At 38.1% G+C, this 23,332-nt stretch overlaps 10 protein-coding genes across 10 annotated transcripts; 6 read left to right on the forward strand and 4 right to left on the reverse strand.

Moving 5' to 3' along the window:
- Window positions 1-103: 103 nt before the first annotated feature.
- YPQ1 (cationic amino acid transporter) lies at window positions 104-1,030 on the forward strand (the record flags this gene model as incomplete). Its single annotated transcript, XM_056225543.1, has 1 exon — window positions 104-1,030. The coding sequence occupies one exon, from the start codon at window positions 104-106 to the stop codon at window positions 1,028-1,030; it is 927 nt and encodes a 308-aa protein (XP_056079351.1).
- Window positions 1,031-1,221: 191 nt separating this feature from the next.
- Window positions 1,222-3,060, forward strand: SPO21 (Spo21p; the record flags this gene model as incomplete). Its single annotated transcript, XM_056225544.1, has 1 exon — window positions 1,222-3,060. One exon carries the CDS (start codon window positions 1,222-1,224, stop codon window positions 3,058-3,060), a length of 1,839 nt encoding a protein of 612 aa, XP_056079352.1.
- Window positions 3,061-3,266: 206 nt separating this feature from the next.
- Window positions 3,267-6,161, forward strand: MSH2 (mismatch repair ATPase MSH2; the record flags this gene model as incomplete). The annotated part of the gene is made up of 1 exon (XM_056225545.1): window positions 3,267-6,161. One exon carries the CDS (start codon window positions 3,267-3,269, stop codon window positions 6,159-6,161), a length of 2,895 nt encoding a protein of 964 aa, XP_056079353.1.
- A 137-nt stretch (window positions 6,162-6,298) lies between these two features.
- HAL9 (Hal9p) lies at window positions 6,299-9,391 on the reverse strand (the record flags this gene model as incomplete). The annotated part of the gene is made up of 1 exon (XM_056225546.1): window positions 6,299-9,391. One exon carries the CDS (start codon window positions 9,389-9,391, stop codon window positions 6,299-6,301), a length of 3,093 nt encoding a protein of 1,030 aa, XP_056079354.1.
- A 434-nt stretch (window positions 9,392-9,825) lies between these two features.
- MPD2 (protein disulfide isomerase MPD2) lies at window positions 9,826-10,659 on the reverse strand (the record flags this gene model as incomplete). Its single annotated transcript, XM_056225547.1, has 1 exon — window positions 9,826-10,659. One exon carries the CDS (start codon window positions 10,657-10,659, stop codon window positions 9,826-9,828), a length of 834 nt encoding a protein of 277 aa, XP_056079355.1.
- Window positions 10,660-11,199: 540 nt separating this feature from the next.
- DUF1 (Duf1p) lies at window positions 11,200-14,553 on the reverse strand (the record flags this gene model as incomplete). The annotated part of the gene is made up of 1 exon (XM_056225548.1): window positions 11,200-14,553. The coding sequence occupies one exon, from the start codon at window positions 14,551-14,553 to the stop codon at window positions 11,200-11,202; it is 3,354 nt and encodes a 1,117-aa protein (XP_056079356.1).
- Window positions 14,554-15,064: 511 nt separating this feature from the next.
- Window positions 15,065-15,340, forward strand: MHF1 (Mhf1p; the record flags this gene model as incomplete). The annotated part of the gene is made up of 1 exon (XM_056225549.1): window positions 15,065-15,340. The coding sequence occupies one exon, from the start codon at window positions 15,065-15,067 to the stop codon at window positions 15,338-15,340; it is 276 nt and encodes a 91-aa protein (XP_056079357.1).
- A 97-nt stretch (window positions 15,341-15,437) lies between these two features.
- ADH1 (alcohol dehydrogenase ADH1) lies at window positions 15,438-16,484 on the reverse strand (the record flags this gene model as incomplete). Its single annotated transcript, XM_056225550.1, has 1 exon — window positions 15,438-16,484. The coding sequence occupies one exon, from the start codon at window positions 16,482-16,484 to the stop codon at window positions 15,438-15,440; it is 1,047 nt and encodes a 348-aa protein (XP_056079358.1).
- Window positions 16,485-18,234: 1,750 nt separating this feature from the next.
- On the forward strand, window positions 18,235-21,240 carry PHM7 (Phm7p; the record flags this gene model as incomplete). Its single annotated transcript, XM_056225551.1, has 1 exon — window positions 18,235-21,240. One exon carries the CDS (start codon window positions 18,235-18,237, stop codon window positions 21,238-21,240), a length of 3,006 nt encoding a protein of 1,001 aa, XP_056079359.1.
- A 355-nt stretch (window positions 21,241-21,595) lies between these two features.
- On the forward strand, window positions 21,596-22,828 carry ATG34 (Atg34p; the record flags this gene model as incomplete). Its single annotated transcript, XM_056225553.1, has 1 exon — window positions 21,596-22,828. The coding sequence occupies one exon, from the start codon at window positions 21,596-21,598 to the stop codon at window positions 22,826-22,828; it is 1,233 nt and encodes a 410-aa protein (XP_056079360.1).
- Between the last annotated feature and the right edge of the window lie 504 nt (window positions 22,829-23,332).

Genomic DNA, 23,332 nt, shown 5'->3' on the forward strand with positions numbered 1-23,332 from the left:
TTTAATCACTACGTAATTTCATCAATGTTACGATGGTAACCCATTATTAATAAAGAATCTTCATAAAAAATAAGAACCACTATACTGCGCAACACCATCAATTATGCAACTTGTGCCGCTGGAATTGAATAGAAGTACTTTGAGTGGGATATCCGGGTCCATCTCAATATCATGCTGGATCATTGTGTTTGTCCCTCAAATTTATGAAAACTTTTACAGAAAGTCGTCCGATGGGTTGTCTCTACTATTCGTCATACTTTGGCTGGCTGGTGACGTCTTTAATCTTATGGGTGCTGTTATGCAACATCTTTTGTCTACTATGATTATTCTTGCTGCGTACTATACCGTGGCGGATATCATTCTACTCGGTCAATGTTTTTGGTATGACAACGAGGAAAAGCCACCAGTGGACCCAATCCATCTCTCTCCAGCAAATCCAATAAATGAAAACGTTCTTCACGATGTTTTTAACGAACAACAGCCGCTTTTGAATTCTCAAGGTGAACCAAACCGTATCGATGAGGAAATGGCTACTCCTTCATCTGTCGGAGAAGTTGGTGATGACAACCTGCGTGAAGTTAATTCAAGAAATTTGTTAAAGGACGTAAGCATTGTTGCAGGCGTAATTTTTGTAGGTATTACGTCGTGGTATGTAACCTATTGCTTAAATTACTCACAACCTCCTCCAGTGGAGGATCCATCATTGCCCGTTCCTGAACTTCAAATCAACTGGATGGCGCAAATGTTTGGTTACTTAAGTGCTCTTTTGTACCTAGGTTCAAGAATCCCTCAAATACTACTGAACTATAAAAGAAAGTCTTGTGAAGGTATTAGCTTCCTGTTCTTTTTGTTTGCCTGCCTGGGTAATACCACATTTATCTTCTCTGTTGTTATCATTTCTTTAGATTGGAAGTATTTAATTTTGAACGCTTCCTGGTTGATTGGGAGTTTAGGTACTTTATTCATGGATTTTGCCATATTTTTCCAGTTTTTCATTTATAAAAAGAATAAGAAATTTATAGTCAATTAACGTATTCTATATAATATTTATTCAACATAATTTTGACCTCACAATTATTTATTTTTTTTCCTGTCGTCTAAACTTTTTCTTGCGTCACAAAAAGAAAATTTATTAAAATTATAAAATTTCAATTAAGAAATGAAAAAGACGAGATTACTAAGACAAATTACAAGATTCGTTAGGATTTCTTTACTACTAGTATGAGTAATATTTTAAAGGGACCAAATATGGAAGGGACTTCAACGATGACGGTTACCTCGCATAGCTCAGAAGACTCCAGTTGTATTTCAAATCAGGAACAGTATGCTGATATTAATAATGAAAGTAATATAAGTGGTACAGAAAATTGTAAAACTTCGAAGAGAAAGTGGATGAAAGATTTTTTTAAACTTTCCAAATCCCCAGCTGCCAAAAGCAACCAGAGTTTAAGTTCCATGAAAAGCAACCAGAGCTTGATTTCAATGAAAAGTAGTGACGATGGCAATAATTTTACGAATGATTGTTCTTTTACTTGTGGTGACCGTTTTCTCTCTGGCGGCTTGAGTCGTTCTAGTAGCATGAAAGAATTGAAAGCAGGTCCAATTGGAAGCCAAAGATTAAAAAAAAATGTTCCATCCTTGGCTCCTTCTTCCATACCACCCCAGACAACTTTTTCCTCTTCGTGTTCTTCTTCTTCTTCTTCTTCTGATGGCTCTACAAAGCGAACTGAAAATAATATTGGATTGCAAAAGAGTAATCGCCTCATGCTTGACAAGGAAATTCCCCCAAGTAGAGGAAGCTCAAATATAAATTCCGAATCCATCATGAATCAATACAATATTGATACTCAAGCCACCGCTATAATGAGCGACACACAAAAGCAGTATGAATCACAGCAGATGTCATCGGCCTTTGTAAATGAGGCCTTACATTTTGATCCAAATGGAAAAGTTACAAACATAATAAAATCAATATTCAAAGAAATTGGCTACAAGTGTGACGATTTTAGTGAAATTCCGGTTGTGCAATTAATGCAGGAAATGTATCAACTAGTTAAGAAGAATTCTAATGCAAGAAGAACAAAGTTAACAGCTTATGCTTCCAAACTCAAAGAAAAAGAGACGCAAGTAAAAAGCCAGAACGAGAAACTACTCAGATTAGAAACGACGAACAAAGCCTACAAAACTAAATACAAGGAAATATCTCTAGAAAATAAGAAAATAAAGGAGGCGTTCAAGGAACTAGATAATGAATCATACGATTATGATGAAGAATTATTAAAGAAATACAAATATACTAAGGAAACATTAGAGAGAGTCAATAGAGAGCAGCAACTAATCGTTGATCAAAATGAGTTCTTGAAGAAAAGTGTTAATGAACTTCAAAACGAAGTAAATGGTACCAACTTCAAATTTTCCTTATTCAAAGAGAAATATTCCAAGTTAGCTGATAGCATCACTGAATTGAACACATCGACAAAAAAAAGAGAGGCTTTGGGGGAAAACTTAACCTTTGAATGCAATGAATTGAAAGAAATATGCTTAAAGTATAAAAGAAATATCGAAAACATATCAAATACCAATAAGAATTTGCAAAATTCATTCAAAAATGAAAGGAAAAAAGTTCTAGACTTGAGGAATGAGAGAAATTTGTTAAAGAAGGAAATATTGCTTATTGAATGTCACGGTTCATACTCCTTACTCCTTGTATCTAATATATTAACATGTTATCGGTTTTTACTGCCAAGTGAAACTATTATTGAAACTGAAGCTTTGATAAAGGAATTACTTAACATGAATAATTCCCTCGCAAATTATCTCTCTTCCTCTGATGAATCCCCTGCGGAGTTTTCAAAAAGGTTAGAATCCAAATGTATAGAGTTTGAAGAAAAGTTACTATATTTTTATCAAGAAGTTGTGACAAAGAAAATCGTTGATATCATTTACAAATGTTTCATCAACTACTACAAGAAGAGTAGGCAAACAGAGCCAAAACCCACTCAAAACGCCACTACGCCATACAAGCAAAGCCAAAGACAAGTTCCGCATTCCAACAAGTAAATAGTCAGCTACTAATTCTTTTATAATTCTTAATATTCTATAAACACATATGAAAAATTAAAAACGCGAAAACTTCTTTTTTTTTTAGGCGTTTTACGAAAAGTAGAAATAAGAAAGGTTCCCATGTATGATTTTTCTGTTCAAGTACCAATTGTAAAAGTTCTGTATATCTGTTGATCCAACGAACCAAACTTCAGATAGCAAGTATGTCCTCTACTAGGCCGGAGCTGAAATTCTCTGACGTGTCGGAGGAGAGAAACTTCTATAAGAAATATATAAGCTTACCGAAGAAACCATTAAAGACCATCAGATTAGTAGATAAAAGCGAGTATTATACAGTGATAGGTGCAGATGCCATATTTGTTGCTGATTCAGTGTATCATACACAATCTGTTTTGAAAAATTGTCAATTGGACCCTATAACGAAGAAGAACTTTCATGAGCCCGCTAAATACGTTACCGTTTCGCTACAAGTTCTTGCCACTCTGCTGAAACTATGTTTGTTGGACCTCGGTTACAAAGTTGAGATTTATGACAAGACTTGGAAACTAATTAAGAGTGCGTCACCAGGTAACATTGAGCAAGTTAACGAATTAATGAATATGAACATCGATTCGAGCATCATCATTGCAAGCTTGAAAATTCAATGGAATTCACAAGATGGGAACTGTATCATCGGAGTTGCGTTCATTGATACTACGGCTTACAAAATCGGTATGCTTGATATTGTCGATAATGAAGTGTATTCTAATCTAGAGAGTTTCTTGATTCAGTTGGGTGTAAAGGAATGTTTAGTACAGGATTTGACATTGAATCCAAACTCCAGTAACGAAATACAGAAGGTAATCAATGTCATTGATCGCTGTGGTTGTGTTGTTACGCTATTGAAAAACGGAGAATTTACTGAAAAGGATGTTGAATTAGATTTGACTAAGTTATTGGGCAATGATTTGGCTTTGTCCTTACCCCAAAAATACTCTAAACTTTCTATGGGTGCGTGTAACGCACTGATTGGCTATTTACAGCTACTGTCAGAGCAAGATCAAGTTGGTAAGTATGAACTAACTGAACATAAATTAAAGGAGTTTATGAAGTTAGATGCATCTGCCATTAAAGCTCTTAATCTTTTCCCGCAAGGTCCACAAAATCCATTCAGCAGCAACAATTTAGCTGTCTCTGGATTCACTAATAGTAGTAGTAGCGGTAAGGTAACTTCTCTTTTCCAGTTACTGAACCACTGTAAAACAAATGCTGGTGTGCGGCTCTTAAATGAATGGTTGAAGCAACCACTAACCAATATTGACGAAATCAACAAAAGACATGATTTGGTAGATTACCTAATTGACCAGATTGAATTAAGACAGATGTTGACGGCTGATTTTTTACCTATGATTCCAGATGTTCGTAGATTAACCAAAAAATTGAATAGAAGAGGAAGCTTGGAGGATGTTTTAAAAATTTATCAATTTAGTAAAAAAATACCAGAGATTGTTCAAATTTTTAGTTCGTTCATAGAGGATGATAGCCCGACTGAATCAGTAAAGGATTTGGTTTACTCTACTTGGTTAGCTCCACTAAGTCACCACGTTGAACCTTTGTCTAAATTTGAAGAAATGGTTGAAACCACTGTTGATTTGGATGCTTATGAAGAAAATAATGAATTCATGATCAAAATTGAGTTTAATGAAGAATTAGCGAAGATCAGAAGTAAATTAGATGCGTTGCGTGAAGAGATTCACTCGATTCATTTAGATTCTGCCGAAGATTTGGGATTCGATCCAGACAAAAAACTAAAGTTAGAGAATCATCACCTCCATGGTTGGTGTATGAGGTTGACACGTAATGATGCCAAGGAGCTACGGAAACATAAAAAATACATTGAGTTGTCGACAGTAAAAGCGGGAATTTTTTTTAGTACCAAGCAACTAAAGTCAATTGCCAACGAAACTACTACTCTTCAAAAGGAGTACGATAAGCAGCAGTCGGCTTTAGTTAGGGAAATTATAAACATTACATTAACCTACGGCCCAGTTTTTGAGAAACTATCATTAGTTCTAGCTAATTTGGATGTGATAGCCTCTTTCGCTCATGCTTCATCATATGCTCCAATACCATACATCAGGCCCAAGTTGCGTCCCATGAATTCGGAAAGAAGAACACACCTTATAAGCTCCCGCCATCCAGTATTGGAAATGCAAGATGATATCAGTTTTATTTCCAATGATGTCACATTAGAGAGTGGCAAGGGCGATTTATTAATAATAACGGGACCCAACATGGGGGGTAAATCTACTTATATCAGACAAGTTGGTGTAATTTCCTTGATGGCCCAAATAGGTTGTTTCGTGCCTTGCGAAGAGGCAGAAATTGCTATTGTCGATGCCATACTTTGCAGAGTTGGCGCGGGTGATTCCCAATTGAAAGGTGTCTCCACATTTATGGTTGAAATATTGGAAACTGCATCTATATTGAAGAATGCAAGTAAAAATTCTTTGATTATTGTTGACGAGTTGGGACGTGGTACAAGTACTTATGATGGATTTGGTCTCGCTTGGGCAATTGCTGAGCATATTGCAGGTAAAATTGGATGTTTCGCTCTATTCGCGACCCATTTTCATGAATTGACAGAACTGTCTGAAAAGTTACCTAATGTCAAAAATATGCACGTTGTAGCACATATTGAGAAAAATTCAAACGAACAAAAACATGATGACGAGGACATTACGTTACTGTACAGAGTCGAACCTGGTATTTCCGACCAATCTTTTGGTATTCACGTTGCGGAAGTTGTACAATTTCCAGAAAAAATTGTTAAAATGGCAAAACGCAAAGCGAATGAACTAGATGATCTGAAAACCAATAACGAAGATCTAAAGAAAGCTAAATTATCGTTACAGGAAGTTAACGAAGGTAATATTCGTTTGAAGGCTTTACTAAAAGAATGGATTGCAAAGGTAAAGGAGGAGGGTTTAGATGATCCAAGTAAAATTTCTGAAGAAACCGCTCAGCACAAAATACAAGAGCTGTTGCGTGCTATAGCAAGTGAACCGGAAAATGAAAATGACAATTACTTGAAACATATAAAAGCCTTGTTGTTATAAATATTACAACGACGTCTTAAATTTGAATGAATAGATAAAATATATATATCAAAATAAGTATATAAAATATATGCCATTAAAAAAAAACTTAATCATGAATACTAACTAACTCTTTCTTAGCAGTAAACGAGTTGAGGTTATTCATAATCCCTAAAAGTGTTGACGAAGGAATAATCTCTGTCGTAGATTAATTTTCCTAACGGTAGTAAGGCACTAAAAGCCTCGAAATCTTTCTTTATTCCAGTATCGCTAGTAGTGTCAGAGTTCTCCAGGTCTTCCAAATCATCAGAAAGATTATCTCCCGTATCAGAGCTATGGATAGAGTAAACAAAAGACGTCGAGTCGGATCGAATTGGATAGAGGGAAACATCGTCCGACATTCCTTTCTTCCTCGAAAGAGGTGATATTTTTCCAATATTGGAGACTGGGGAGTGCGATTTTAACATTTTCAAAATGTCGACTGATAACTCGCCAAACAAGTTTATCGGGGTTTCTTCGGCAAACCCTTCTAGATCAATTTCATTCGCGTTGAGCACATCATCTGCAAGAGCGGCTTCATTATCCTTTTGTAAAGAGTGGAAAGAACCGTATGATTTCAGGCTCATAATTAGTTGGTCAACAGTTTCGTCCTTTATTTTCCTTGAATGCGTGATAACTTTCGTGATTATTTCCTCATAAATTGTAGGATCAAATTGCGACATGGAATTGTTTAATTGATGATAACGTTGAAGAACATATTTTAGAAAGTGACTGTAAAATACTATCAAAGTGTTCCATTTCACATTATCAAACAGCAACTGCTCATCATTTTCACCCACCAAGTGATCGTATGATTTTTTTAGAATTTCAATGGTTTCTTTCACCTCACCTTTCGTTTTTGGATTAGTAATATTGTCTACAACGTAGAAGAAGAGGACAAAAACAGCAGTAGAGAACTGATACATAATCTCGTTATACATGTGTGCTTGGTAGTCAATGCCTTGGAACAATTGTAACATCTCCTTACTAGCGTTTAAGAACTGACTTGAAAAGAGTATGTATATCTGAGGAATATCGTGTCTAGAACCTTTATATAGCCGTTTGTTGTCAGTCAGTAGAGACGTCGTTACCATACTCAATATCACTTTAGAGTAGAGTGCCCTAAAATGGCAATGCAAGACACGGGAGCACGCAATTTCAAAACTTAAAGCAGGATTTTCTTGAGATTTTTGAGCGTAAAGCACCGATAAGTACTGTTTGTAAGTTTTAAGTTTCATACTTACGTGTAAATTATTCCTCCAGTTGTTTAAGGAATCGTTGAGATCTTTGATTTTATCAAGCATAGCATCAAATGAGAGGTCTAGAGTACTTCTGACTGCAAAACAAGTAGAGTATATTTTACTCTCAATGCTGACTAGCTTTGAAACATAATAGGATATGAAAATAGATATGTGCTGACAAAAATTTACAACAATGTTCAATGCAGAGTTAACATCAGTTATTTTATCAAAATCTTCCTTTTTATCGATAAGATCAGGTAGAATATTAGTTTTTATCACTTCATAATAATTTTGATCTGTGAGCATATCCATATCTCGCTCTCCCACTATAGGAGGCCTGGATAGCATTAAAGAATATAGTTTATCTGTACAAAAGCAATGCCACCACATACTCCTTCTCCTTATGGCTTCCTCAAAGTCTAACGACTTGTAAGAGGATTTTCTATTCAATTCCATATCAACCGCCAATCTAATTGCTGTTCCTAAAATACAATTCGCTAGTTCGGTATCGTACGTAAGTTGAAAATATCTGTTCAGAAGTAATAATGCCTGCAATGTTCTTGTGCCTGAGCATACTGTAGAAAGTTTATGATAGTAATACATTGCATTTAATAAAGCAACATTTTCGATCATTTTTAACTCTTGAGAATTTGGATCGTATCTATCTTTTCTTAAATATTTCGAATCACCTCTTGTGATTGATTGAGTCGCTGATGCGCCTGAACACAGACATACATTCAACAGCAAGTGTTCAGGGTATGTGAGTTTCTCAGCGCTTTCACTATAGTATTTCTCAGCCAAATCTAGACATTCCTTTAACGATACTAAACCAGTTACAGAAGATAGTAAAGTAGCATGAAAATTTTCAAGGAGTCTTTTCGCTTGCTGTTTCGGAGGTAGTGAGTATAGTATTATTTCACTCGAGAAGAAAGCAGGAGACGACAGGTCCATAAATTTTTTCATCTGAGTGGCATACCACTTCAAAGATATGCCTAATATCTCATTAAGAGGAGAGAGGAACTCTTCATTCGATATATTTGCTCCTAAACTTTGTTTCAACCAATAAAGTTTTTGTGTAGTTAATAAAGCCGTAGAATATATCTTTCTTGCTGGTTTCGGTAAGTTGCTCTTTTCCTTGTGTTTGTCCTCCTGCTTTTTGAGTGCCTTGTCCAATAACCACTCAAACCTAGCCACATTGTCAATAATGTAGGACATTTTTCTATCCAACTTTTCTATTTTTAAGTTCATTTTCCGGTTAAGGCTATTCTGAACATCGGAAACTTTGTTGATAATACTGTTTTCCAGGGAAACATTGCTATTGAAGGATTCAAACTCGCTTTTATTACCTACTATTGAAGAACTGACGGAATTAGGGACGTTGTTTTGAGCTTGAGGTGATTTGTCTGGTGCTGAATTTTGTTTGATCTCTAGTTTTCTTTTCTTTTTGAGAATCTCATCACGATGTTTGAAAGTACAAGGTGATTCAAATTTGACACAGTTTGAACATTTTTTAGTGTATTGATCTACTTCATCGCATCTGATCTTTCTCTTTCGACAATGATCACAGGCCTTTGATACACGTTTCTTGAGATTTTTACCGGAACCGCTTAAATCATTACTGTTAGTATGTTCCATCATCGTGCTAACATCAGATTGCTGTTGTATCTGTATTTGGGACTGTTGCTCCATTGGTGAGTATGTTGTGTTGGGGTAAGCCACGTTTACGGAAAGATTTGGGCCTACTACATTGCTTGACATAATGGGGGTTTCTCTGTTAGACACAGTCATTAGCTGATCCGGTACAGGTATTGACCACATTTGGGTTTCTGGAATCAAACGTAATGAACCCTGCTGGTGGTTTGGGTTTGAAACATCACTCCTACCAATATTTTCATTGTTGAACATTGCATTCATATTGTTTGGAGAGTTTGAGAACCCGTTTGCACCGTAATCTCCTCCCTGATTTTCCATTTTTTCAAATATCTAAAATGCAAAGTAAAGGATATTGAAATTCTCAAGTTTAAATAAAAGTATTATGGTTAAGTTCTTCATGTCATATCCCTTCGTTTCTAGTTTAAAGGCTTTTGTAGTAAGCCATCTTACGCACCAAATTGAAGATTATACACACAATTGCGCAGGGTAAGAAATTCTTTCAACAAACAGAAATAATTGCAGTATTAATACAAGATAATATTAATACAAGATAATATTTCAATCCTACGGAGCGTTTGCAAAACTTCTGTAGATCTACACCTTCTTGGTCTGCACAATCCTATATTCAGTTTAACTACCCTACGATGTTCATTATATATGTATATGTGCGATTGGGTAGCCTGGGATGAAGGGACTCGGTTCCCTCAGTAATCAGTAATCATAAAACAAAGGACAAAGAAAAGCAACTTACACTAAAGTTCGTCATGGTTAGTGATAGAGCCTAACTGTTCTTCCATATGTGAAAGTAGCTTCAATTGTAAGCGAACAACTTCCATTTTTTCTTTGACGTCTTCACTTATGTTATTCATATTGCTTTTGATTGAGGCTTCTAATTTCTTCCTTTCCTTTTTTAAACCACTCATGTCTTCGTATAATTTAGATAAAGTTGTAAAGCGGTATTCTTTACCAGCTTTACACAGACGCTGTTGAGAAAGAAATTCTTCGTCGCAATTTTTGGAGTCATCAAATACATGCTCAATGAACTTGTTTTCGGCATCTTTACTTCTAACAGTATCAATGAAATTGCTCAGGCTCTTTATGTTCCGGCTACCCTCAAAACGAACGACTCTAGACGGATCCAATTGGTATTTAGGATTATGGAACCGCGTCTTGATTCTTTGCCATAGTCTTTGATGGAACTTCATAGAAGAGTAATCAAGTTCAGGAACATTTAAGGGCCTTGTGCGAGGTTTGATGAGCTCAAGGATGGGGAATCCAGGTAAATCAGTGCATAAGGTTGGCCCAAAGAATTCACAGTTGACTTCAAGAAAGTTAATTGGGATATCTTCTTTGTTAGCATCTTTAGCATATAGCTCACCAAGCTCTTCGTATACTGGAGCCAATGTTTTACAATGTTGACACCAAGAGGTGTAGTATTTTATCATTATGTAAGAATCATTCCTATTGCATGTATCGAAATATTGCTCAACCGACTTGACCATTGTGACCGTTTCACTGTAGGCCAACACTGGTAAGATAACGCCGCATAGTGACAACATGGAAATCAAATAACCGTACAATTTCATGTTCTCTTGCTGTTTTATTTACTTGATGTATCTCTCCTCCCCCTTTTTACGTCTTTGTTCGGTCCTCCTTTCTGAGATCATGTACAGTGGCCAAATTTGTGATCCTTATTCCTCGCTTTGTAAACCATTGCTCTTCAAGATATGAAAATTACTAAAAAACCAGAAACGATTTTCAAGATGGTAATGAATATTGCTTAGATTGGATAATACGCCGTCATTCTGAAACTTCATAATAATGTGATATTGTTTCATGCTATCTATCTAATATATAAGTCAATGTTTTTATAGAAATGTCTTTGGGTCATTATTACGGAAGTATTGAACAGTGATAGTCGTCTCAACAAAGCATGGTAAAATTCTCGCGTTCTTTTCTTTGTTCTCTTTTAGCACTAAAGAAATATAATTTCTCTTACCATTATGATGGCTAGAATTGAAGCTACCATTATGGTATCATTAGTATTGTTATTGATATTATTATTATTTATTTACTTTTAAAAAACTCCAAATATTCAGACCCCAAAATAAAAACATTAATAAACATCATTTGGCCTCGTTCCCACTGACTTCGTGAATCAATGGTGAAGTATGTACTTTTCTTCTGTATTCTAAAATGATGTCACCCTGGGATTTCCAATAAAGGGTTCTAACAGTATTTAAAGTCATGTCATTATCGAGCACTTGGCCTTTGCATATCAGGTCTAACCAAAGGCTTGGTTCGATTTTTGCTTTCATTTCAGGCGTCTTTGACTCAAACCGGTCAGCAACGTACAGTTTAATCTTTTTCACTCTAATCATCCCAGGCGCGACCAGTTTGACATTTGCCTCAGAGATCTTGGGCAAATCTGTGGGGTTTAGCTCTTGCTCACTAGTCTTCGGACGACCGAATTTCAACATATTATGAAACTGTTGCTGCGTTGATGGCGAAATAGCTTCACTACTATGTTCAAGGCTGCTATCGCTACTCTCGTTTGCAGAAGATTCAGTAGTATCAGGTGCGCTAATGTTCTTCTTCTTATTTTCATTACTGCCATTGGTTTCACTCCTACTAACAGGTGACCATGGCATGATTAGGAAATTTAACTTTGGTTGCTCTTCCACCGTCTTAATATCCCTAAACAGAGCTTTCGCAAACCAATAGGGTAAATTTTCCTCTAATTGCTCAAAAATTTGCCTTCTGTTCAGTCTGCTTCCTTGCTCACCATCAACAAGATCATATTGGCCTAATTTATCATCATCTACAACTTGAAGATCTAACTCTTCATCATCTGGTAATTTGGAGTTTTCTTTGCCGCTGTGAACAGTTTCATAATCGACACGGGATGGCGGTAAAAGGGTTGAGAATAAAACCCTGCCACCGCATGAACCCTCTTTCCAAAGATGAACCAAAACCAAGGTGGCAGATTTAACCTTGATTATTGGACATGAACTGGCCTTAATTATCTTGGTGACTGGGAGTCTCTTCGTCAGATATTTTAAAGAAGAAGTGTTCATATACTGTTGCCTGTAAGACTCTTGAATTTGCTCTAATAAATCCGGCATAAATTCAGGATCCTTTTTTTCGTTTCCTTCTAATGTTAACGTGGAATTAGCCCTCGAGTTTTCAGCCGATTTTAATTTATTATGAACGTTATTACTGGGTAAATCTTGCGACGAAATAGCGGATAGTTTTTGTTCCAGCTTGAAAGGATGATTCCATAGTATCGATTCTGGGGTCGCACCCTTGGACTGCTGAAGTGCATTTATAGGTTGAGAAATAGCAGAGTCATCATTGATAACATGCGCAGTATCTAGAGAGTTGCTTTTGGGATCCTCTGGTGTGTTTAACCCCGTTGTGGCACGGCCAGAAGTAGACCTAAATGATTTAAACTTCCTACTTAACAAAGAGCCAGAACTTTGAGTTCTAAAATAAGGTTTTTTAGATGTAGGCAACGGTTGTACTAATTCCAAAGAATCGTCTATTGTCTTATCTGGAGGAGATTGCAATAACGGTTGCTCTTCTAACGTTGTGATCTCCGCCATTATCGGCGTCGCAGGTGCCGAATTTGGTGGCGTCGCACTGCCATTCGTATTCCCAATGGACAAAGTTGAGCTTAGTTTAAATGTTGATTTCCTCTTCTTATCTTTACTATTCTTTTTGGATTCGGTGTTGTATCCTGTATCCAAGGTTGACGAGTTGTTCAAGTCTTTCTTTTTTAGACTAAAAATTCTCTTCCTTAACATTTTATCTTTTTGGACTTCGTATGATATGAATTCATTAAAAAGTGAATTGATAACGATCTTACCCAAATTATATCTCTCATCTGAGTTAACTTCTATATTATTCACAACTTGATAATCTTTTAACGCAGATCCGTAAATCTCAGTTTTGAGAAATTTTGGATTTATTTTTACAAAGAGCATACCAACCTTAACAGAAACGGTACACCAATGAGATAGTATTTCCTTTGATGTATATTTGATTACGATATCATCAAAGGAACCCTCTGATGAATCAAAAGTGTCCAAAAGCTCGCATGATACAATGTCCCACCTTTGCATTTGGCCTTTTGTGTTTTCTGTTATCACATGTCTTCTGTTAGTTAACAGGGAACTTCTCGTCAGAGCAAAACCTCCTTCATTGACGCTGAAATGGTTATTAGTTAAATCGAGCTCGTTCAAATTTGAATCGGTGCAAAACGAAAACAATAGCTTCTCATTCGGTAAAAGAGCAATATCAAGTATTCCGCCGTATTTCTTTAACTTCGTGTCCGTATTGCTTGATATGTTGTGCTCTTCACGTTCGTTATGATAATGATGATGGCGACGGTTAGGTTTGAAAATTCTTGAAAGTTTAGCATCTTTATAACTGGATAAGTTTGCTCTCATCACGTTGCCTTGAGAGTCACCAAAATACAGCTGATCAAGGCTTGTTCCTTGTACGCACCATATTGAAGAATCCCAAGACCAAGATCCAATTTTTTCGGGTACTTGGAGGGCACCAGTTGTTTGATCATGCTTACAATTCAAGTCCCATACATTTATTACACCGTCCGAACTGGTACTTATTAGTCGTGTGGAATCATTGACGGTTCTAACTACCTTGATGTTTGCGTTATGAGCGTTTCCAATTCTGATCACCTCTTTACGGTTTCTACATGAATAGAAAATTAGATCACCATTACAGTCTCCGGCAACTAGATCAAAAGGACGAGTTGTTTGGTTATCATCAAATTTGTATTCTGGGACGACGGAGCTCATGGAATATATTGAGCCTGTATCGTTTGATTGCGCGTTATCAAATGTGTGCAGTAAGGTAGCCATTTTTTCTGGACCGTTGTTTAGACACCAAACTTTGATTTTTCTATCTAAACCACCTGTGGCAAAAAGGAAGTGGTTCAATTCATCAGTAACAATTTCATGGTTCGTTTCGCCGTAATCAATATCAGTGCCGCTTTCTTGTTCATTAAGTTCATAATCATGCAATACATCATAAGGTATATGCACTATACATTTGATATAATCATCATGATCACCAATTATTTTCTTTTCCCATGTCGTCAACTGTAAATTCACACTAATCAATACGATAGAAAAATCATGGCTTACTGATATGAACGTGTCTTCTGAAACCGGGTCTGAATTTTTCGTGCTAACATGTATTAGGTCGCTTGCCCAATCGCTATGAACTTGCATCCTTATCGCATCATTTGATGTAGTGGTAGCCTTGGACTCAACATCGTTCGAGATTTGCTTATTTTTGTGCAAAATTATGGAACCATCCCTTCCTGAAGTGAGAAAGTAGTTTTTGCCTGGTATATTCGGATATAGAATCTTTGTTATGGGTAAAATGTGCGCATCCTGAGAGGTGCAGTAATCTGGGGAAATTAGGCCATAACTTACTGTCAACTGATTCATTATTACGTTGTGCTATTCTCCGGCTTTTCTGGTTTGCTCTTTTGGAGCTAAAATAACGTAGAATTACTAGAATGTGTCGTTTGCACGTTAGGATAGGTTTAAGCTAAATCCTGTGTCTATGCAATTGCAATCCAACCACACTTAAACGACGTCAAAAGGGAAGGGGCGGAGCGATTTAGTTGTGGTTGAAAAAAAGCGATGTAGACGGTCTTTCAATGATATTCTAGTACCAGGATAGAACACGACGATTTGATTCTGGCGAGTATTTCTTGTAGTTTTAAATAACTAATGAAAAGAAGAATCTACTGTTTAACAATAGCAATGGGGTTTTTTCAGTATACCATATGGGCTACAGATGAAATCTGGGCGGAGAAGCTGTAAAGGGGCGAGCAAAGCTGAAAAAAAAGAGCTGCCGTAGAAAAAGCATACAAATACTTATATATCGAGACGATTAGATACTATATGAGGAAATACAGCTTCTTAAGATCACACATAGGGGCCAACAGAGGCAATGAATGACGATGGCGATAGAGCTCAATTGAAAGCCAGGTTGTGGGTCCGAGTGGAAGAACGATTACAACAGGTGTTGTCTTCCCAAGACGTACAATATACACCAAAATTCATAAACTCATTGCTAGAGCTAGCATATTTACAACTGGGTGAGATGGGAAGCGATTTGCAAGCATTTTCTAGGCATTCTGGTAGAGAAGTCGTCAACGAGAGTGACCTCATGTTATACCTGAGGAAGCAACCCGACTTGCAAGCAAAAATCAAGCAAAAAGAATGAGAACTTCGTTTAAAAACCTAAGAGTTAATTTAAAATTTGTATAAACTTATTTTATAACTTATTTAATAATAAAAATCATAAATCATAAGAGATTTGCTTATTTAGCAGTGTCAACAACGTATCTACCGACGATTTGACCCTTTTCCATCTTTTCGTAAATTTCTGGCAAGGTAGACAAGCCAACAACCTTGATTGGGGACTTGACCAAACCTCTAGCAAAGAAGTCCAAAGCTTCTCTGGTGTCAGCTCTGTTACCGACGTAAGAACCGACAATAGAGATAGACTTGACGACTTGGTTGAAGACATCAGAAGAACACTTAGCGTTAGCTGGCATACCAACCAAAACGGTGGTACCGTTAGCTCTAACGTATCTGGTAGAAGCTTCAATAGCAGCTTCGGAAACGGAAACGTTGATGACACCGTGAGCACCACCGTCAGTGGCCTTTAGAACGGCGTTGACAATGTCCTTTTCCTTAGTGAAGTCAATGAAGACTTCACCACCGATGGATCTGAATAATTCTTCCTTACCTTCACCACCGTCAATACCCAAGACTCTGTAACCCATAGCCTTGGCGTATTGGACAGCCAAAGAACCTAGACCACCAGCAGCACCGGAGATAGCAACCCAGTGACCGGCCATCAAGTTAGCAGACTTCAAAGCCTTGTAGACGGTGATACCAGCACACAAAACTGGGGCGACTTCAGCCAAGTCGGTACCTTGAGGAATGTGAGCGGCTTGGACAGCGTCAGCGGTAGCATATTGTTGGAAAGAACCGTCGTGGGTGTAACCAGACAAGTCAGCGTGAGGACAGTTGGATTCGTTACCCAATTCACAGTATTCACAGGCCATACAAGAACCGTTCAACCATTTGATACCGGCGTAGTCACCAATGTTCCAGCCCTTGACGTTTTCACCCATGGCGACAACGACACCGGCACCTTCGTGACCACCGACCAAAGGCAACTTAGTTGGCAATGGCCAGTCACCGTGCCAAGCGTGCAAGTCAGTGTGACAAACACCAGAGTATTTAACGTTGATCAACAATTCGTTGGCCTTTGGCTTTGGAACTGGAATATCTTTGTATTCCAACTTACCGTGGGATTCGTAGAAGATAACACCTTTTTGAGTTTCTGGGATAGACATTGTATATGGGATAGTTGATTGTATGCTTGGTATAGCTTGATATATTTGCAAACAAAAGAAGACCAAAAGACAATAGAAACTGAAATTAACAAGAAAATAAGAGGATAAGAGATGAATAATAGCAGGTGTATTTATACTTGATAGCAAGAGAGCAAACTTTTTTTTATTTCAATCTTGAACAATTCAGAAGACCATATACCGCTGTCCATTCGAGAGTAGTGTGAGTGAATGAAGAAAAGAGTTTCATGTGCTTCGAGAGATGCGTCTCCCACCCCCCGCTCATCTGCTCTGGAACAACGACATCTGTTGGTGCTGTCTTTGCCGTTCATTTTTTCTTTCTTTAGTGTCTTCCATCATTTTTTTGTCATGGCGGATATGGTGAGGCAGCACAACAGGGGGAAAAAAAAAGGAAAAAGAAGTCGCATGCGCCTATTCTCACCGTAACAGAAGACAAAGTAGGAAAAGAGGACCGCGAAGTTGACAAGATCATGGTAGCCAAGCCTAGTACTATAGTGGGACATGGTAATTCACCACTACTAATGTGTGCAATTTAGCCCAGTCTAGTTTAGCATAGTATCGTCTAGTCCACTCTTGGCTCTCTTAACACTGTCATTTTGTGTCTCACTTCTACCAGCGGCAAACGTAGGGCGAAGAAAGAAAACCCTATTTATAGGTCGCCAGGTGTATGGGTTTGGACGCTAGAAAAGTGGAAGCTCTTTCTTGGACACCCGACAATAACAAAATAATATCCGGCATTTTTTTTCCCGTGAAGTCCCAAAAATCGGAAAAAGGCGCAGAGGGGGTAACACCCCCTCTGCCACTGCTGGGCACTCTTGGTACTTGTTCGTCGAACGGAATTGATTCACCTGGAAATATAGATATAATGCATATATAATAAAATAACTTACCCAACCAAGTAGTACTCAATCCTTTGAATGACATTCAACCGTTCCCAATGGCGTGTGTAGCTGTATATTTATACTGGTGGCGACCCCATGCTGTCTACTCGCCAAAGTACTATAGTGGTTATGCATGCCTAACCTTCAAGGTCATGGCTGCCCCATTGTACGCACCGACGGCAAGCTCGTGTCGGACAAGTGACTGAGTCTTGGCTCATCATTCTTCTTCTATTCTCGCCGAACGATTTATACTCTTCTTCTCTCGACAACCTTAAATAGTGACACCACATATCGTCGTTATTGCCCTTGTCGACATTCTTATTGCTTCTCCCCTTTTCGCCCCTTAGGGCAGAGTGGAACCTAAGAAATGCAAGCGCAAAAACTCCGCCGCGCACAGCCTCACGCTTCAGCGCTAACGCCGGGCCGGCATGATAGAGAGCGGGTCCACGGTGGAGTCAGCATAGCGATTGGTTCTCCCACGCCACAAAGCGAAATACATCATATCGACACTTTTTCCCCTTCGTTTGACCCTTATGTTTTGTCTTATTTCCTTCATTCTCCTTGATTTTCTGTTTCGTTTAGTATCAAGTCTTTGTTTCCCCTCGTTACGTGTAAGCAACCCTCTTCCTTCTTAATGCGTTAATCTCTCTTGAGTTGATTAATTTACATACGTATGTGCGCAGGTACATGCATATGTTTGCGCGTATGGTATATATATGTGCGTCCGATGTAGGGTACTACCAGTACTTGTATATTTTGTTCGGTTTCATACTCTTGTAATTTTTAGTCTAGTAACTTATTATAAGCAACGATAAGAAGGGAAAAAATATTATTTACAGAGCGTTTATAGTATGGCAGACAGTAGTGACAAAAGTTCTTCGACGTCGGCGTTCGTTACAACGCTAATTGTCTACGGCCTCACGGCCATCGTATTTACCTGGCTATTCTTGTTGTTGCGGCCCAAGAATAGAAGAGTGTACGAGCCACGGTCTCTCAAGGACGTTCAGACCATTCCGGAGGAAGAGAGAACAGAGCCAGTTCCCGAAGGATATTTTGGGTGGGTTGGATATCTACTCTCCAGGCCGCACTCGTTCCTTATCCAGCACACAAGCGTGGACGGGTATTTTCTGCTTCGATATATCGGTATTGTAGGTTCGCTTTCGTTTGTGGGTTGTTTGATCATTCTTCCGATCTTGCTTCCCGTGAACGCGACCAACGGTAACAACTTAGCCGGCTTTGAACTGCTATCATTTTCTAATGTTACGAACAAAAATAGGTTTTATGCACATGTTTTCCTCTCCTGGATTTTCTTTGGTCTGTTTACCTACATTATATACAAGGAGTTGTATTACTACGTCGTGTTTAGACATGCTATGCAGACGACTCCGCTCTATGACGGGCTGCTGTCGTCTAGGACGGTTATTATCACCGAATTGCACAAGGACATAGCTCAAGAAGGAGAGATGCAGATGCGATTCCCCAAGGCGTCTAATGTCGTCTTTGCCTACGATCTTTCAGACTTGCAGGAATTGTGTAAGGAAAGAGCTAAGAACGCCGCTAAATACGAAGCTGCTTTGAATAAAGTTTTGAACAAGTGCGTGAAAATGACGCGAAACAGGACTCAAGAGCAACTTGACAAGCTGTACAACAACGGTACCAAGCCGAAGGACGATTTGGAGACCTATGTGCCTCACAAAAAGCGTCCGAAGCATCGTTTGGGCAAATTGCCGCTTTGTCTAGGCGGCAAGAAAGTTAATACGCTGTCTTATTCCAGTAAAAGGATTGGTGAGCTAAACGATGAAATCCACGAGAAACAGGCCGATTGGGCCAATAATGATAGGCAACCCGCCTGTTTCATTCAGTTTGAGTCTCAGTTAGAAGCACAGAGATGCTATCAGTCTGCGGAAGCGATTCTAGGCAAGAAGTATTTTGGTAAGCGCCTCATCGGCTACTCCCCCGAAGATGTTAACTGGGGCAGCATGCGTCTCAGTTCAAAGGAAAGGCATTCTAGGAGAGCTATAGCAAATACAATCATGGTCTTATTGATCATCTTTTGGGCTATCCCTGTCGCTGTAGTCGGTATCATCTCCAATGTTAATTTCCTTACCGATAAAGTTCCTTTCTTACGTTTTATCAATAATATGCCCGACTTTTTAATGGGTGTCATTACCGGTTTGCTTCCTACTATCGCCTTGGCCGTCTTGATGTCCCTAGTGCCATTTTTTATCATAAAACTGGGGAAACTCAGCGGTTGCGTCACTGAACAAGAAACAGATCTCTATTCCCAAGCTTGGTACTATGCGTTCGCGGTGATTCAACTCTTCCTAGTTGTTACAGCTACTTCCTCCGCATCATCTACCGTTGATTCCATTATCGACGACCCAAGTTCCGCTATGACGCTACTGGCGAATAACTTGCCCAAGGCATCCAACTTCTATATCATGTACTTCCTACTAAAAGGCTTAACCGGTCCCACATGGACGATGCTACAGGCAGTTAATTTGCTGCTAAGCAAAATACTAGGCAGAGTCCTGGATTCGACCCCAAGACAAAAATGGAACCGTTACAATATGTTGGCTACCCCTCGCATGGGTATTGTTTATCCAGGTATTGAAGTTTTGGTTTGCATTTACATCTGTTATTCGATTATTGCTCCTATTTTGTTGTTTTTTAGCACGGTAATGTTAACTCTTCTTTATGTTGCCTACTTGTACAACTTAAATTATGTTTTTGGCTTTTCATTCGATTTAAAGGGGCGTAATTATCCAAGGGCACTTTTCCAAATATTTGTAGGAATATATTTGAGTGAGGTGTGCCTGCTTGGGTTGTTTATCATGGCTAAAACCTGGGGTCCTCTGGTCCTGGAAGTGTTCTGGATCGTGGTTACCGCTCTAGCTCACATATATATGAAAAGGAAATTCATGCCATTGTTCGATGCGGTTCCTTTAAGTGCTATCAGATATGCGAGAGGCGAGTCTGGTTATTCCTATCCCACTTCAGACTTGGGTTCCCAAGAGATTAGAGACATTGCAGAGGAAATGAAAGGCAAATACGAAAACGACAATACTCATGGGATTTTGACGCCCGTCACCAAGGACGATTTGAAGAAGGCTAACCTAATACCCGATAACGGTAACAATTCGGAGAACAGTGCTCCAAGCAATCCATTTGAATCTGGTTCTGAACGTGCCTCCTTCTCTGGATCAAACGCGGAAGGTGATTCGATCAAGAAAATGAATGGTCCAATTATCAAAAAATCAAGTACCCTTTCTTCTTCCACGAAGGATAAGGATAATAACGGCACTGGTAACGAATCTACTTTTGTCCCGGAGGATGAGAAATTTCGCAAGTTCCACTATAGCGATGTTGAGGCATTAAGAAATAAGCGCCCTTACGATGATGATGACCATAGCCAGCATGGACCTGAAGGTGCCGTGCCAGTCAATGCTGACGCCGGAGTAATTTATAGTGATCCCGCAGCTATGTTGAAAGAGCCTCAAGCTTTCCCACCGGATGTGCTGGAAACTAACACATGGTCGCAAAGAATCTTACAGTTCTTCAATCCAAAAAAGTCGTATCCGTTTGATGATGTTAGGATGAGATTTCCACTTGTATTTAATACCAGTATCGAATACGATGAGGAATACTTGAATTCCGCATACACCGATCCCTGTGTCAGAGAAAAAGATCCTATAGTGTGGTGTTGTAAAGATCCATTAGGTGTTTCGAAGCAGCAAATTCAAGAGGCTAGGTCAAACGGTTTAGATGTAAGAGATGATTTCACAAGATACGATGAAAAAGGTAAAGTCATATTTACTTACAATCCTCCCGATTATGAACCTGAAGCCAAAAAATGATGACGTATGGACCAGTCTTCTTCTGCTCTTCTCCTCTTAATGCATACAAGATTTCTACCTCTTAAATAACATTGTTTTACTTTATATTCTATTTTAGTTTAATGTCAATAATTACTAAACAATTTTTTACCACATACATACATATCTTAGAGTTGTGAAGATGAGCAACGTGTACCCCTAAAAATAGAAGAGTGAAACAAAGAAAATAACAAGGAAAAACTAATATGGGAGTACTTAAGTGTTATTTTTGGAAGTATAAACCGCTACATGATCCAAGTAACAACAAAAAGGACTAATCTTGAACCGTTTTTTTGAAGCCAGTTTCCTTATATTTCAAGGTCTATCCAGTATTAACATGGGCCCAATGAAAATTTCAGTAGAAACGCCTTTATTTGACTTCGATGTAATCGACCAATTTAAGAAATCAACCTTTTCAGTGCCAAATACTAGGGTTAAAACTATTAGTGGATGCATTGAGAAGTTCACCAATGAAAATAATTTATATGATAACCAACATATATTTTGGCAACCCGTCAAAAAATCGAATGTCAGATTGTTGCTAAATACCAATGATTTTGGCCAGTTAGGAAACTTTTTGCGTCAACAAATTAAATGCAACATTTTTATTGGCGAGGAAACGTTGAAGAAATATGAACTGACTATATCTGGATTCTACGACAACTTTTTGGGAGGTTCTGCCCCTAGTATAAGCAATGTTGTGAAGGATAAGGACGTTGCAGTGTCACGCAAGAGTTTGAGCAATACATCAAAACAACTCTCTATACTTGAAAAGCCCACAAATAAGGCACAACATCAACCAGCGCAACCAAGTGAGGTAGAGGAGAAGAAGTATGTTTTGCTATCTGGAAACAAGCCCGAACTCACAAAGTTTTTTTCTAATCTTGAAAGTAATGTGCAATTACAAGAGGTTTATGATGGTTATAAAGCTTACAAGAAGCTACTAAATAAGTTTAATGGTCAAAAAAGGAGAATGGAGTCTTTCTTAAATGAAGACATTCCGGCGCCAGATGGCGAAAACATGAAGCAAGTAGCTTTATTTGAGAAACTGGACGAAAAGGAGAAACACCTTGTGGAACCAAATGATCAGTCATTACACGTTGAAGTGGGTAACGAAGACAATTCACTGCATTTCATATTAAGCAACAATACAAAATCAATAGTTCCAGGGAATTGTACGTTGGAGTTCTCAAGTCCGACCTCCGAGATATTCAGGATCAGAATGGGGCCGCATGAAATAGGTATAAAAGGGCAAAAAGAGTTACGGTATTTTCCATCTCTATCTACTCCTCTCTCTGATTATACAATCAAAGTTATAAATCAGGACGGTGATACCATATTCGTTGGTAGATGTGCTGATTCCAGTGATATAAGTTTGAAATCCCCATTGCCCTCATATTCAACGGGTAGTTTTCACACGTTACAAGACCCTGATAATATATTCCGTGCGGATGCGCTTTCTTCGTTTGATGAATTGAGCATCGTAAGCACCCCTTTTTTAGATGAGACAGAGAATTCCTATAATTCTGGTTCCACATTAAGTAGGCCATTTACATGGGAAGAAATATAAGTGCTTTCTTATATTCTTTTCGATTTTCTAGGTATACTTCGTATTCAAATTTAATTTATTTATGTTTTCGTTTCATATTTAATCTTAATGGGCGTAAAAAAAACGATTAATGTTAGCTTTTTTTTTTGAAAGGTATCTTTAAAACGATAGCTATAAGGATAGAATACCATCGAAAAATAAATAGTTATATATAATATAAATTGAGAATACATGCTCTTGAGATCAACAGTTTCTCTACTATCAAGGTGGTACCTCCATATTGGTTAATCTGAAGGAGGAAGTAGAGCAAATAATGTTCACTGGAATAATAGATGCGATTCAAAGAAAAATGTCAAAGCACAACGTGAGAAGCAATGTGAAATCGGCCTGTATTAATTCCAATGATCATTCCTACAAAAATGGGTTAAAAAAGGGTTTATTCACACAAAGGAAAATATCCAGGAATTCTATAGAATTTACTGCTGATTTTTGACTAATTCTTTTACAATACAATGAAGCATTTGG

Source organism: Saccharomyces mikatae (assembly GCF_947241705.1).
Source record: "Saccharomyces mikatae IFO 1815 strain IFO1815 genome assembly, chromosome: 15".
Classification (NCBI taxonomy): Eukaryota; Fungi; Ascomycota; class Saccharomycetes; order Saccharomycetales; family Saccharomycetaceae; genus Saccharomyces; species Saccharomyces mikatae.